The 13,518-nt window shown below is 42.0% G+C and overlaps 1 protein-coding gene across 1 annotated transcript in view; it reads left to right on the top strand.

Moving 5' to 3' along the window:
• Nucleotides 1–13,518, top strand: part of si:dkey-82f1.1 (DENN domain-containing protein 2A) — a 162,318-nt gene that overhangs the window by 118,378 nt on the left and 30,422 nt on the right. The window contains exon 4 of the mRNA XM_034176045.1: nt 11,165–11,292. Coding sequence (XP_034031936.1) covers nt 11,165–11,292 — 128 coding nt within the window. The remainder of the gene's footprint in view (nt 1–11,164; nt 11,293–13,518) is intronic.

The following is a 13,518-nucleotide window of genomic DNA, read 5'->3' as shown; positions in this document are numbered from 1 at the left end:
CAAACACTGAGGGACTTCTTTAAAAACGTTGCGATTCTTCAGTAATTTCCATGATAAGGAATAAAAGTATTTCCCAGACATCGTCTTCCAAAACAAGAATGTCTTGTCATCAGGTTGTGATGATGAATCTGACTGAACATCCATGATGGTATGGGGAGTGGGGGGGGGGGGGGTGAGCAGGGGTCTAGTGATAGCGCGCGTGCTAAAATGGCCTGTCTGCCAGTGATGCACGGGTTCGCTCATAAGCAATACAAACTCATCCAATTCTTTAATTCAACCCGACCATAACTCGAAAATATTAATGGAGACAGAATGATGACGACCTGCAAAATGGCATCACAAGTGCACAAAATATAATTGGCACTGCTGTCACCTTTATGAACAACTTCTTCAAATAAGCCCCACCCCTTATTTGTCTGCAAGGTAGGCTTTTTTGAATTTTAAATTCTCCTGTTTTTGAAGTGTTTTTGTATGAAAAGCTTACAGTGCATCTGGAAAGTATTCACAGCACTTCACTTTTTCCACATTTTGTTATGTTACAACCTTATTTCAAAATGGAGTAAATTCACTTTTTTTCTCTCAAAATTCTACCCACAGAACCCCATAATGTCAACATGAAAAAAGGCTCTTTCTGGGCCACTCAAGGACATTCACAGAGTTGTTCTGAAGCTACTCCTTTGATAGCTTGGCTGTGTGCTTAGTAGGGATGGGTATCGATAAGATTTTATCGATATCGATACCATTATCAATTCCGCTTATTGATCCGATTCCTTATCGATTCCCTTATCGATGCCTCTTGCAATTTTTTTTTTGTGTACTAAAAGTAGGCTTTACAGGTTTTCTATGTCAGCGGGGCAAAGAGCTTTTTCTTATCGTGCACCCGCTCTGTGGAACGGTCTTCCTGCGACCATGAGGCAGTCAGAGTCCGTGGACATTTTTAAGTCAAGACTTAAAGTGGATATGACACTTAAAGACAACATAATCTTATTACATGCAACAAAGGTTATATAATTCACTCAACCTAAGCATTTTGGGAAAATGGATGCGGTTCTCCCGTTATATACAACATTTGAACGTCCCGCCACTGAAAAATGTGCATGCCCTGTGACCAGCTTCCCGCTGAGCACCAAACCTGAAATACGTCACTGCATGTAGAACATATCGGCTTGCGCGCCTGGTGGCCGTTGTTTACACTTTTTAGCGGCTGAAACTTTGATTAAACGCAGCTCTCAGGGACTTGTTTGTCGATATGCCTGACCTGTGTGTCGCAGCATATTGCACAAACACAAGGGCGAAAGGTTTTAGCCCTTTCAAGTCCAGGCAGATTGATTGAAAACCGTGGTGTTGTACGATGCACGAAATGTCAGGCTGCCGCTTGCGCCGCTCGCACACCCGCATTTGCTCCCGACAGCAGACACTTTCCTCTACTGTCTGCATGTTCTCACCGCTCACAGGAACACCTAAAATGTCAACCCCAAATAATATGTTCACAATAATCTTGAAATGGTCAAGGAACTTGTAAAAATATCAGTGCAATACGGAGTAAACACTGCGGTGGCATGTTCACTGTTGTTTTCGGCGATCTTTTTCGAAACTTTCGCCGTTTATTTCCTATTCTTTCGTGAAAATAACGTAACTAAACACGGATGAATGCAATGCCAGGCACTCGAAAACGGCAAAAACCCGAAGGTAATGACAGTGGTCCACAAGTAGTAGCTACACTATCGCGGCTCAGGAAAAATAACAAAGGCAGTAAACAGACGCTAGAATCAAAATGTTATAATTATAGTGTTATAAACAGCAGCAACAAAAATCAAAGCCTCCCTTACCATTCCGTATTCTGCAGCCTTTCAAAATCCATCGGAATTGGCACGTCTCTTGCCTCTGCTTCGGCTCTGCCATAAGCACCGTCTGCATTATTTTCACTGTCAGAATGCTCCTGGTTTGAATGTTCATCCGAAAGATACGGCTCCAATCTGTAAGGTCTAATCACTGCTGCGACATCCTCAGGATCTGAGTCAGTCTCGATTTCCTCACAGAAATAATCCACACTTGAAGAGTCAGAAAGGTTCTCGATCTCGTCACTGTCCATGCTGAGGTCCATCTGTTCCTGTTGTCAATCTAACAGACAAAGACGGGACTCTACACGCTGGGACGTTACGACATCACGTGACTGCTGATGGAATGCTGCCAGCGCTCTTTCCAAGAAACACACTTTTGAGAAGCTGTACAAACTTTACTTCTCAGTGATAATGATTAAAACCACTTTCAACTTACTATACTGTATGTATACTTTGATATTTATATCAGTTTTACCTAATTTTTTAGGTGTCATATCCACTTTAAAGCCTATTTTTATTCTCTTTGTTATGAATAGTTTTTATTTTTATCTGTTTTATTCTTTTACTTCTATTTTTAATTATGTATTTGAAATTTTTTATTTTTATTTATTTATTTAATTTTTTTTTTTTTTGCTGAACTGTTCTATGTGAGGCGCCTTCAGACAGCTTTTGTTTGATTTGGCGCTTTATAAGCCAGTTAAATTGAAATTGAATAACATTTTATTGAGTCTTAAAGGAGACCTGCATTGAAATAAATGTGGTCAGATTTCAGAAAAGAAATAGCTGATATGTATTTATAAGACCCTTGTGAATGCAGTAAAGTAAATCTGTAAGCCCAAATTTGTAATTCAGCGGAGAAATATTCGTTTAAAAATGACAAATTTGCAGCTAACATTTAGCCCTCTGTGAAAACAGTTTGTACATCCGGATCATTTCCATGACGTCGGTGACAAGACGACGCGCTCCCGCCTTCAGTCCGATCCCGCATTGAAATTGATTTTATCTCTTAGTAATGTTACTGTTATACACATCCTGGTTTCAACATCCAAAAGTAAGCTGCAATGAATGTGAGATACAGCTCTGCTTGCTCAGATCCGGGGATCAGATCAGCGGCGGCATCGACAGCGGGCGACATTATTCCCCGACGCCTCGCTCTCACTGCCCCCGATACGCTTACTGAGTGCATGTGCTCGTTAAATTCCGCCGCGGCACTCACACCCCGTGTCTGCTGTGCAGCCAGCACCACCTCTCTGTCTACTGACTGGAGTTGCAGCCAACTTGGCACAAGTCCAGAGACTGCGCTCGCCATTTTAATGCAGTGCGCGCGGTGACACCTGTTGCTCGCAAGGTCAGACTTCTTGCTGCAAAATCTGCAGCGCCGCACGTCTCGGTAATCGGAGCCGCAGAGCTCTGTGGCGGCTGAGAGAGGTTTATATATTTTTAATGACTTGAATTCTTTGCGGGTCTCGCCTCCGTAGCCCGCGACGGTACACCGGAGGTGAAAGACAGTAGATTTTCAATATGACACCACTCAATCAAACGGGCGTATGAAAAAGTCCACAAAAATAATTTTCAAGCACAAATAAAAGAAATGTGTACTCACCAAGCGTACCGCAAGACAATATGAAGTTTTAAAAAGTAGATCCTTTCGTATAAGACAAGAAAAAGGTGCAGATGCAAACTGACGTAAATCCATAAATTACAGTTGGCGCGCGTAATGCATGCTGGGAGAGGGTCTTGTCCCTGACGTCTCGGCAGCGTCCATGATGAGAGGGACAATTTGCGGAGGGCTAAATGTTAGCTGTAAATTTGTCATTTTCAAATGAAGATTTCTCTGTTGAATGACAGATCTGGGTTTGCAGATTTACTTTACTACATTCAGATGGATCTTATGTGTAAATATAAGTCATTTTTTGGTCCAAAGATCTGGCTGCATTTATTTCAATGCAGGTCTATTTTAAAGTAAATAAATATGAAATTGGTCACTGGATCCTGAAACGTTAGACATAATAAACTCTACATGGTGGATCCTTGATCTCTGGACATAAATAGAAACACGAGGTCTGTTAGAAAAGTATTCGACCTTATTATTTTTTTCAAAAACCATATGGATTTGAATCACGTGTGATTGCATCAGCCAAGCTTGAACCCTCGTGCGCATGCGTGAGTTTTTTCATGCCTGTCGGTTGCTTCATTCGCCTGTGAGCAGGCTTTGAGTGAGGTGTGGTCTACCTCTCTCGTCTATTTTTTATTGCGAATAAATGTCTGAACGATTTGGCTCTTTGCTGCATCAATTTTTTTCCAGAAACTGTAAGAGACCTCTAGGTGGACACCGTTCGAAAAATTAATATGGCTTTCAGTGACGATTTTATGGGGATTAAACAGATTATGGGGTGTTACTGCCCCTTTAAGGATGGCCCACAACTGCTGAGAGCGCAGTGCGCTCCCAGCGCTGATGGACAGGCTGACACCCTGCACAAACAACCAGATCATTTCCAATGTGAAAGCTTTGTTGATCCGGGACCCCTTCTGACTTTCACAAAAAGGCAGAAGATGTGGACATCAGCCACATCTTCCACGTCGCAGCGGAGCTGCTTGGCGAAAAGAAACGCCGTGATGAAGCCTCACAGGACATGTTCTGGCATGTCCAGCTCATGCACAATCACAATCGGATATTCACACGACTGGAAAGCAACCAGAATCCGTCTGAAATCCACCTTTAAGCCGTCCTGTGAGACCAACACCGAGGTGGTTTTGTCCCGCGTAATGAATGGCTCCATGGCGTGTCCCTCGGCTTCTTTTTCCATGAAAAAAAAACTCCTGTAACGGTGGAATGTGCCGGAAAAAGTGCTGATGTCCACATCTTCTACCTTTTTGTGAAAGTCAGACGAGGTCCCAGATCAACAAAGCTTTCACGTTGGAAATGATCTGGTTGTTTGTGCGGGGTGTCAGCCTGTCCAGTTGTGGGCCGTCCTTAAAGGGGCAGTAACACTCCTTAATCTGTTTAATCCCCATAAAATCGTCCCTGAAAGCCATATTAATTTTTCGAATGGTATCCACCTGGAGGTCTCTTACAGTTTCTGGAAAAAAATTGATGCAGCAAAGATCCAAATCATTCAGACATTTATTCGCAATAAAAAATAGACGAGAGGGATGGACCACACCTCACTCAAAGCCTGCTCACAGGCGAATGAAGCAACCGACAGGCATGAAAAAACTCACGCATGCGCATGAGGGTTCAAGCTTGGCTGACGCAATCACACGTGATTCAAATCCATATGGTTTTTGAAAAAAATAATAGGGTGGGATACTTTTCTAACAGACCTCGTAAACAAAATCTGTAGTTATTGTCAAAAGCATTTCCTTTCAAACATTATTGGCATGAATGTCTTTTCATACCTCTGAGCTGAGCTCTTGCAGCCGGCTGTGCTGCACATCAGGATGTAATTTATAAGAATGCAGGATGTCTCATTTTTGGAGGAAAAAAACATTTTAGTCAATTGTAGTTTATTGTCTGTATTACAACGTTTGTAAGAGGTGTCATTTTATTTAAAGCGGCAATTCATTTTGAAGTTATTAATTCTGACTGGACTCTGTCTCTGCAGAGAGCCGCGCAGCATTTGAAGCTGTGTCAACGGAACGGAGGACGATTCTTGACTTTCTTGACTGCAACAAGACAAGAGTCCCAGTTACTTTAATCCACACAGAAGTGACTCACAATATTTTAATGGCTTTGAGAGTTGTTAAGAAGCGGACTTGCCGTTTCTGAAGAGCAGCGAGTCAAAGAACCAACGAGCTAGTGGGTCAAAGCATTGTTTCACTGGTTCACACTTCAAAATGGTGTCGCGCTGCAGAAACGGTTAATTACAGAGGCGCTGCAGGGTCTGTAATCAACGTAGAGGAATGATAATTTTCCCAACAAACACCCTCAAAAGCAACGCCTGCTCTGAAGGACCGATAAGGGAATCGTTAAGCACAAAGGCTATTGATATTGGTGGATCAAATCATTTCTTAACAGTACTCGAAAAGAATCGGTTATTGATACCCAACCTTAGTGCTTAGGGTCATTTTCCAGCTGAAAGATGGATCTTCACCCCAGTTGACGTCAAGAGCACTTTGGAGCAGGTTTTCATCTAGGATGTCTCTGTACATTGCTGCATTCATCTTTCCCTCAATCCTGATTAGTCTCCCAGTTCCTGTCACTAAAAAACATCCCCACAGCATGATGCTGCCACCACCATGCTTCACTGTAGGGATGGTGCCTGTTTTCCTCCAAACATAATACCTGGCATTCACGTCAAAGAGTTCAATCTTTTTTCCTAGAGAATTTTGTTGGTCTAAGAGTCCTTCAGGTGCCTTTTGGCAAACTCCAGGTGGGCTGACGTGCCTTTTACTAAGGAGTAGCTTCCATCTGGCCACTGTACCATACAGGCCTGATTGGTGGATTGCTGCAGAGATGGTTGTCCTTCTGGGAGGTTCTCTTCTCTCCACAAAGGAATGCTGGAGCTCGGGCAGCTTGAGCATCGGATTCTTAGTCACCTCCCTGACTAAGGACCTTCTCCCTGATCGCTCAGTGTAGATGGGCGGCCAACTCTAGGACCCGAACGTCTTCCATGTACAGATGATGGAGACCACTGTGCTTATTGGCATCTTCAAAGCAGTAGAAATGTTTCTGTACCCTTCCCCAGATTTGTGCCTTCTGACAATGCTGTCTCAGAATTCCGCAGACAATTCCTTGACTTCATGCTTGGTTTGTGCTCTGACGTGCACTGTCAACTGTGGGAACTTATATGTAGACAGGTGTGTGTCTTTCCAAATCATGTCCAGTCAACTGAATTAACCCCAGGTGGACTCCAGTTAAGCTGAAGGATGATCAGTGGAAACAAGATGCGCCTGATCTCAAGTTTGAGCTTCATGGCAAAGGCTGTGAATACTTATATACGAGGTCTATTAGAAAAGTATCCGACCTTATTATTTTTTTCAAAAACCATATGGATTTGAATCACGTGTTATTACATCAGACATGCTTGAACCCTCGTGGGCAAGGTTCGTGCGAGAGGTTTTTTCACGCCTGTCGGTTACGTCTTTCACCTGTGGGCAGTCTTTGAGTGAGGAGTGGCCCACCCTCTCATCGTTTTTTCATTGTTTAGGAATGGCTCAGAGACTGCTGCTTTGTTTGATAAAAATTTTTTCAAAAACTGTAAGGCGCAACTGAGTGGACACCATTCGATAAATTCAGCTGGTTTTCGGTAAAAATTTTAACGGCTGATGAGAGATTTTGGTCTGGTAGTGTTGCTTTAAGGACGGCCCACGGCGCCTGACGGCGATCTGCGCTTCGAGGCGGCAGCGTCTCGCCGTTTCAATTTGAAAACTTCCACATTTCAGGCTCTGTTGACCCAGAAAGTCGTCAGAGAACAGAGAACTTTCAGAAGAAGTCGGCATGAGGAGTTTATTCGGACATTCCATTGTTAACGGACATTTTGTAATGAAAGAACGTGTGGGCAGAGTCGCATGTCGGGCCGGACCCGACCACGGGGGGTCGCGACAGGAAAAACACCTCCGTTGGAAACCTTGACGGGCAAGTTGGAACATGCCCAAGCTGTTAAACAATTTCTCAGTTACTCACTTGTTGAAAGCCATCAAAAGCCGCCTGAATTTTACAAATGGTTTTCAACACAGAGGTGTTTTTCCTGTCGCGGCGCACACAGATGCACCGAGTCGTCACGGAAACCACTCGGCGAATTTGCGCGCACGTCTTTCATTACAAAATGTCCTTAAACAGTGGAATGTCCGCATAAAGTCCTCATGCCGGCCTCTTCTGAATCTTCTCTGTTCTCTCACGACGTCCTGGGTGAATTAAGCCTTAAATTAGGATGTTTTCAGGTCGAAACAGGCCGACGACAGCGCCTGGAAGTGCTGCGCGACATCCCACTCCGTGGGAAGTCCTTACAGCGACAGAAACACCCTGTAATCTCTCATCAGCCGTTAAACTTTTCACCGAAAACCAGCTAAATTTCTCGAATAGTGTCCACTCAGATATTCTTCACAGGTCCAGAAAAAATTTTGATAAAGCAACGCGCGCCGTCTCGAGCAACGTGTGAAACAAAGGAATTCAGCCGAGAGGGCTGGACCACATCTCACTCAAGGCCTGCCCACAGGGAAATGATGTCATCGACACGCGTGAAAAAACTCACGCATGCGCACGAGGGTTCAAGCATGATTGGTGTAATCGCACGTCATTCAAATCCATATAGTTAAAAAAAAATTAAAGTGTCGGTTTCTTATCTAATGCACCTCATGCATGTGAGTTCTTAATGTTTTATTTTTAATAAATTTGCAAAAATCTATAAAAAAACAAAAAACAAAAAACTTTTCACATTGTTATTATGGGGTATTGTGTGTAAAAATTTGAGGGAAAAATGTATTTCATACATTTTGGAATGAGGCTGTAACATAACAAAATGTGGAAAAAGTGAATTGCTGTGAATACCTTCCGGATGCACCGTATTTACTACTGCCCATGTGTAAGCCTTTGTTTACTGCTATGAGTGTCGGATTAGGATGAGACAAATGTCGAAAATGAATTTCTCTACGAGAAGCAATAAAGTATACCATACCTGCAGTTAGCATGTTTGAATCTTAAAGATTTTGGAACATCATGCTCACAATGAAAAGTTCAAACATTCAGGTTTCCGAAGGAAAATCAAAAATGTCAACGCTGCAGTCTTGCAGTACATCTGTTGCCCACTGTCTGCAGAAATGTGCATTCTTGTTTGGAGTGTGACTTGACTCAGTTGAATTCCATACCATATGTGGAGACCTCATACTGCTCCAGTGTGCCATGTCAAGTCCTTTGTTTGGTCAGGCTGTCTCGCTCTGAGTGTTCTTGCAAGCCTGTGTGTGACTACTTGTGTGCCTGTGTGTAAGTGCGTGTGTATTACAGACAAACCTGACACCTTATTAGGGACAAGCTCTATCCACAGCAAAAATGCTGCAGTCAGATTTACTATAAAGTGTCTTATAATGTAATATTTTTAATATTTTAGTTAATCTTTATGATCTGTTTCTAGACTACAAAATCCTTTCAGATTAATCATTTTTAGTATAGTTCTGTATATATGACAAATTAGAAAGGTACTGCATGCGCAAACATGTACGTGAGGGTGCATGCATCTGCTGATGCATGAGTGCACGTTATTAACAGAACTGCTGACAGTGTTGTTCTGCTGTGGCATCTGTCAACTGTTAACATCTGAGAGCTGTAAATGGTAAATGGACTGCATTTATATAGGGCTTTTCCATCTGCATCAGATGCTCAAAGCGCTTTACAAATCAATGCCTCACATTCACCATGATGTCAGGCTGCTGCCATATAAGGCGCTCACTACACACCGGGAGCAACTAGTGGATTAAGGACGTTGCCCAAGGGCCCTTAGTGATTTTTTTGGTCAGGCTGGGATTGGACCAAGGATCCTCTGGTCTCAAGCCCAACACTTAACCACTAGACCTTCACCTCCCCTGTAAAGAAAAAGATCTTGCAGGTGAGGGTAATCTGGGTTTGCATTGAACCTGAGTAAGACTAACTGCATTTAGACCTGGACTGTAGATTGTACACAAGTTTCTTAAAAGAGATAGCATGATTTCAACATACTGCCCTGTATCTATTGTCAAACATGGCCAAATGAAATAGTGGGGCAGATATGTGAAAAAGATGCTCACTTCTGGCAGAAAGTCTGAAATTTTGCTCACAGAGGTATTTTCAAATGCTGAATTAAAAAATTGGGGGATCCAAGAGGTCGAACCATTGGGTTGGCTGCCATCTTGAATTCCAATATGGCTGCTATGTTGAAACATTGATAGTCACTATCTCGGGACACAGGTTACTGAATTTTGGTACACAAGGGTATTTTGATATGCTGAATTAATAATACAGTTATTAATATATAATAATTAATATACATTAGTTATTCATTCATAATACAGTTGCTTTAATTCTATTCTAATGGTAAATGGACTGCATTTATATAGCGCTTTTCCATCTGCATCAGTCGCTCAAAGCACTTTAATGCCTCACATTCACCTTGATGTCTGGGTGCTACCATACAAGGCGCTCACTACACACCGGGAGCAATAGGGGATTAAAGCTCTTGCCCAAGGGCCCTTAGTTATTTTCCAGTCAGGCTGGGATTTGAACTGAGGATCTTCTGGTCTCAAGCCGAACACCTTAACCACTAGACCATCACCTTCCCCATTTTCACCCACCACCAGATACCACAAGTCCTGAAAAATAAAGAACATAAGTTCAGAAATTATTGGAAAGAAGACTGTCAAGCCTGTTGTTATCCAAAGCTTCTATTGCCTTCAAAAATATTATTGTATTGTCAACATCCTGAAATAGACTCTTTAATAAGCCTTACACATAGGAACAGTCACCTGAAATTGAGAAAAATGACAGGTTAAGGTATGTCATCCAGTCTTAAGTGTAAAATATCTGCCTAATTTACCTGTAAATGCATTCAATGATATTCTATGCCATCAAAATACTGCTACATATAATTCAGATTTCATCAAAACCAACAGATTAAAACCTGTTTCACATTGTTAGTATGTTTACCCAGGACTTCTGCTTCAGTTCATTTGAACTGGTCTCCCAGGAGAGCCTGCATTTTACCTGGATTAGTGGACCAACACTCTAACCACTGAGCCTGACTCCTACTGACAAACTGTCCTACGGACATTCAAAGGTGATAATATTTCAAAGATTGGCGTATGCAATCTAATGGACCAGTAACGTTGGAGGCCATCTTTAATTCTCATTTTACTTCAGGATCCCTTAGGAAAAGTGCTTGGATCTGACAAATCTGAAATCAGCATACTTCAAAGATTCTGTATGCAAATTTCCATACTTTCTGTCGGATGTGAACATCTTGGGCAATTTTTGTTACATATCTGCCAAACTACAAATGAAAAAGGTAAAGGGAAGGATGCCCCGTGGCTCAGTCCTTCTCCTATCTCAACTGAATCTGGGCTCTCGCCTGGATTCTCGAACTGATTTAAATTAATCTGTACCATTGACTAATTGGACAGTTTTCAACAGATCAGTCTCCATTTATTATGAGAAGCCTTAGACTCACATTTTACACAAAATAAGGTGTAATTGTGAGTCGATAATCCTACAGTTTCTTCCATACCTGGATAGAGGTTTCTTTACCCTATGCAAATGTGGCCATTTTAAAACACACACAAAATTCCCATCTTTTATTAACTTTCTGTATTTGTTGCAGTAAGCAGCAGTCCTAAATGTGTTTTGTTCTGTTCATCAGGAAGTCTTATGAATTTGAAGATCTTCTTCAGTCATCTGCAGAAGGCTGCAGGGTGGACTGGTACGCTCAGTCACGGCTGAGCCTAACACGCACTTTATCAGAGGAGAACGTCTACGAGGACATTATAGGTAAAAAATAATAATAATAATAAGAATGCCTTTTCTGTTCTGTAATCATCTGCACACTGTCTGTAAATGCTGCTTAACTATTTCAATAGATCAATAGTTATTTTTTCTAAATATTATATGATGTTTAAAAAATTTTTCTCTATTCAGATCTCAGTGACTCCACAAATGCAAATTTTTCCTCAGGGTTGCTACAGAAGATATACTTTAATGCTTAGTAGTTCATACATAAATAAATAATATATATAATATTTTATTTATTTATTTCTGGTGCATCTTTGGTTGCTGGAAAGGTGTTTTTTTTTTTATCATGCCTAAGATTTTTGCTCAGTACGATACATTCATGTGCGTCGTTCAGTAGCTGAGGTGACGAGGAGGCCAAGCTTTTCTTTTTTTTTGGCCCTTCTTTCATTAAATGCCTACTGCTTAAGTCTTATTAAAAATTTCATGTGGAAACCTGACCTACGTTCCTGACTTATTGGGTGCAGTGCTATGCCAACCCCACAGAGAGCTGGTTTCATTTCATAACTAATAAGAGTTGCACTGTGCGAGGTCGTAGATAACGTCATATTCTGTTATTGCCACTGCAGCAGGGGGCATTTGAACTTGGAGCTTCTGCATTTCACTGGCAATGGTGTCTTTGGACTTCATCTCCAAGACATTTGTATAATATGATCTTACTTGTTGCAAACAACCAAGATCATATTATTGAGGGGTTAGTAGTGGCATAGACCCTTTAGCCACTCCAAAAAAAAAAACAAAAAAAAACTTGGCAACACAAAAAAATTCTCTTCTTTCTGCATTTTGTGCAAGTATGTCTAATGATACATTCCGTTGGTGAGTGACACACATTATGAACAAGATGGGTAAAATCCAAAGCCACCCTTAAACAACAAGGGTCTTGTCCTTGGAGGGTGCCAACCTGTGTTGTACTGAGGTGTCACCCAATACACAGTGGCATAAATGTCCAAACCTGAGGCTGCTCATACAGGTGAACACCTGGAATGTTCTATCTCTCCACAAGGATGACCACCTTCCACTACTGCTGAGGTAGCTTGAAACACTTTGCATTGCAGTGGCTATACTGTATGAGGTACAAAGACATGGAAGTGGTCATATCTCAAGGCCAGACATGCCTACTTTTGGTCTGCCCATCCGAGTGGTCAGTGAACTGAGGCAGTGCCAGTTGCTGTGGTGAACCAGCTCCCTCCATGACGGATATAACCCCTTCACTCGATGAATGATAACTGCCCTAGAGGTGACACTCCAGTGGTCATGGATGATTTCAATGCTCAGTTGCTAATGAGACTGATCGTGTGTTTCTGGTAAAAAGCTGGAGACCTTTGCATAACTCTAGGATCTACAGAAGTGTCCAGTTTTGTTTTTTTTAATTCTGGAAAAAAAAAAAAAAAAAAAAAGACATGTGGCTTCCCAGAAGACTCATTTGAAATCTCATGCTCAGTTTCCAAGATCTCGCCAGACCGTAAGATTAGGCTGTTTCACAGGAGTTTGTGTGGACTCTGGCTGGAGTACTTGGAGATATAGACACAAATGGAGATCCAAATGGAATGTGCCAGTTCTTCTATGACCGGACCCTGAAACCAGCTGAGGATTGTTTTTGGATGTCAACAGCATCCATATGAGAGGACTGCTGAGTCAGCCAGTCAGTCAGTCATAGTGCACAGACTGATTAGAAATATCAAGCTCTAAGGAGCATAGAAAGCTGTCTGTGGTGGAGACAAGGAGGTGCTTGTTCGGAGAATCTGTGATCAAGAAGCTTACAATTTGCTGCGTAGTGACCCCTCGGCCTGCATACAGATGAATCAAAGGACGGCATCCATCCAAATCACCACATCATCACAGCCATGCTGGGTGATGGCTCATTTCTGACAGATGTTTGGCTTTACTGTCTCATTGTGCCAGCTACTTTGAGCAGCTGTATCAAGCTGAGCCTCCTGTGAGGATGTTAGACATCTCCAATACCAGGGTTTTGGTGGCCGATCCTCCAATCAACTGCAAACCACCAAGAGTCGGTAAGATTACAAAGGCAGTGAAACAGATGAGAGTAGGGAAAGTAGGTCTCTTCTGTAAATTCTTATGTGAATCAAATTCAAATCAAATTTATTAATTTGTATAGCGCCAGTTCACAACAATGTCGCCTCAAGGCGCTTCACACAACACAATTCGAAAACAGAACAAAATGAATTAAAAGATCAAAAGGCACAAAAA

This window comes from Thalassophryne amazonica, chromosome 8 (genome assembly GCF_902500255.1).
Source record: "Thalassophryne amazonica chromosome 8, fThaAma1.1, whole genome shotgun sequence".
Taxonomy (NCBI): domain Eukaryota; kingdom Metazoa; phylum Chordata; class Actinopteri; order Batrachoidiformes; family Batrachoididae; genus Thalassophryne; species Thalassophryne amazonica.
Note: the sequence above shows the minus strand (reverse complement) of the source record. Positions and strands in the feature narration are given on the sequence as shown.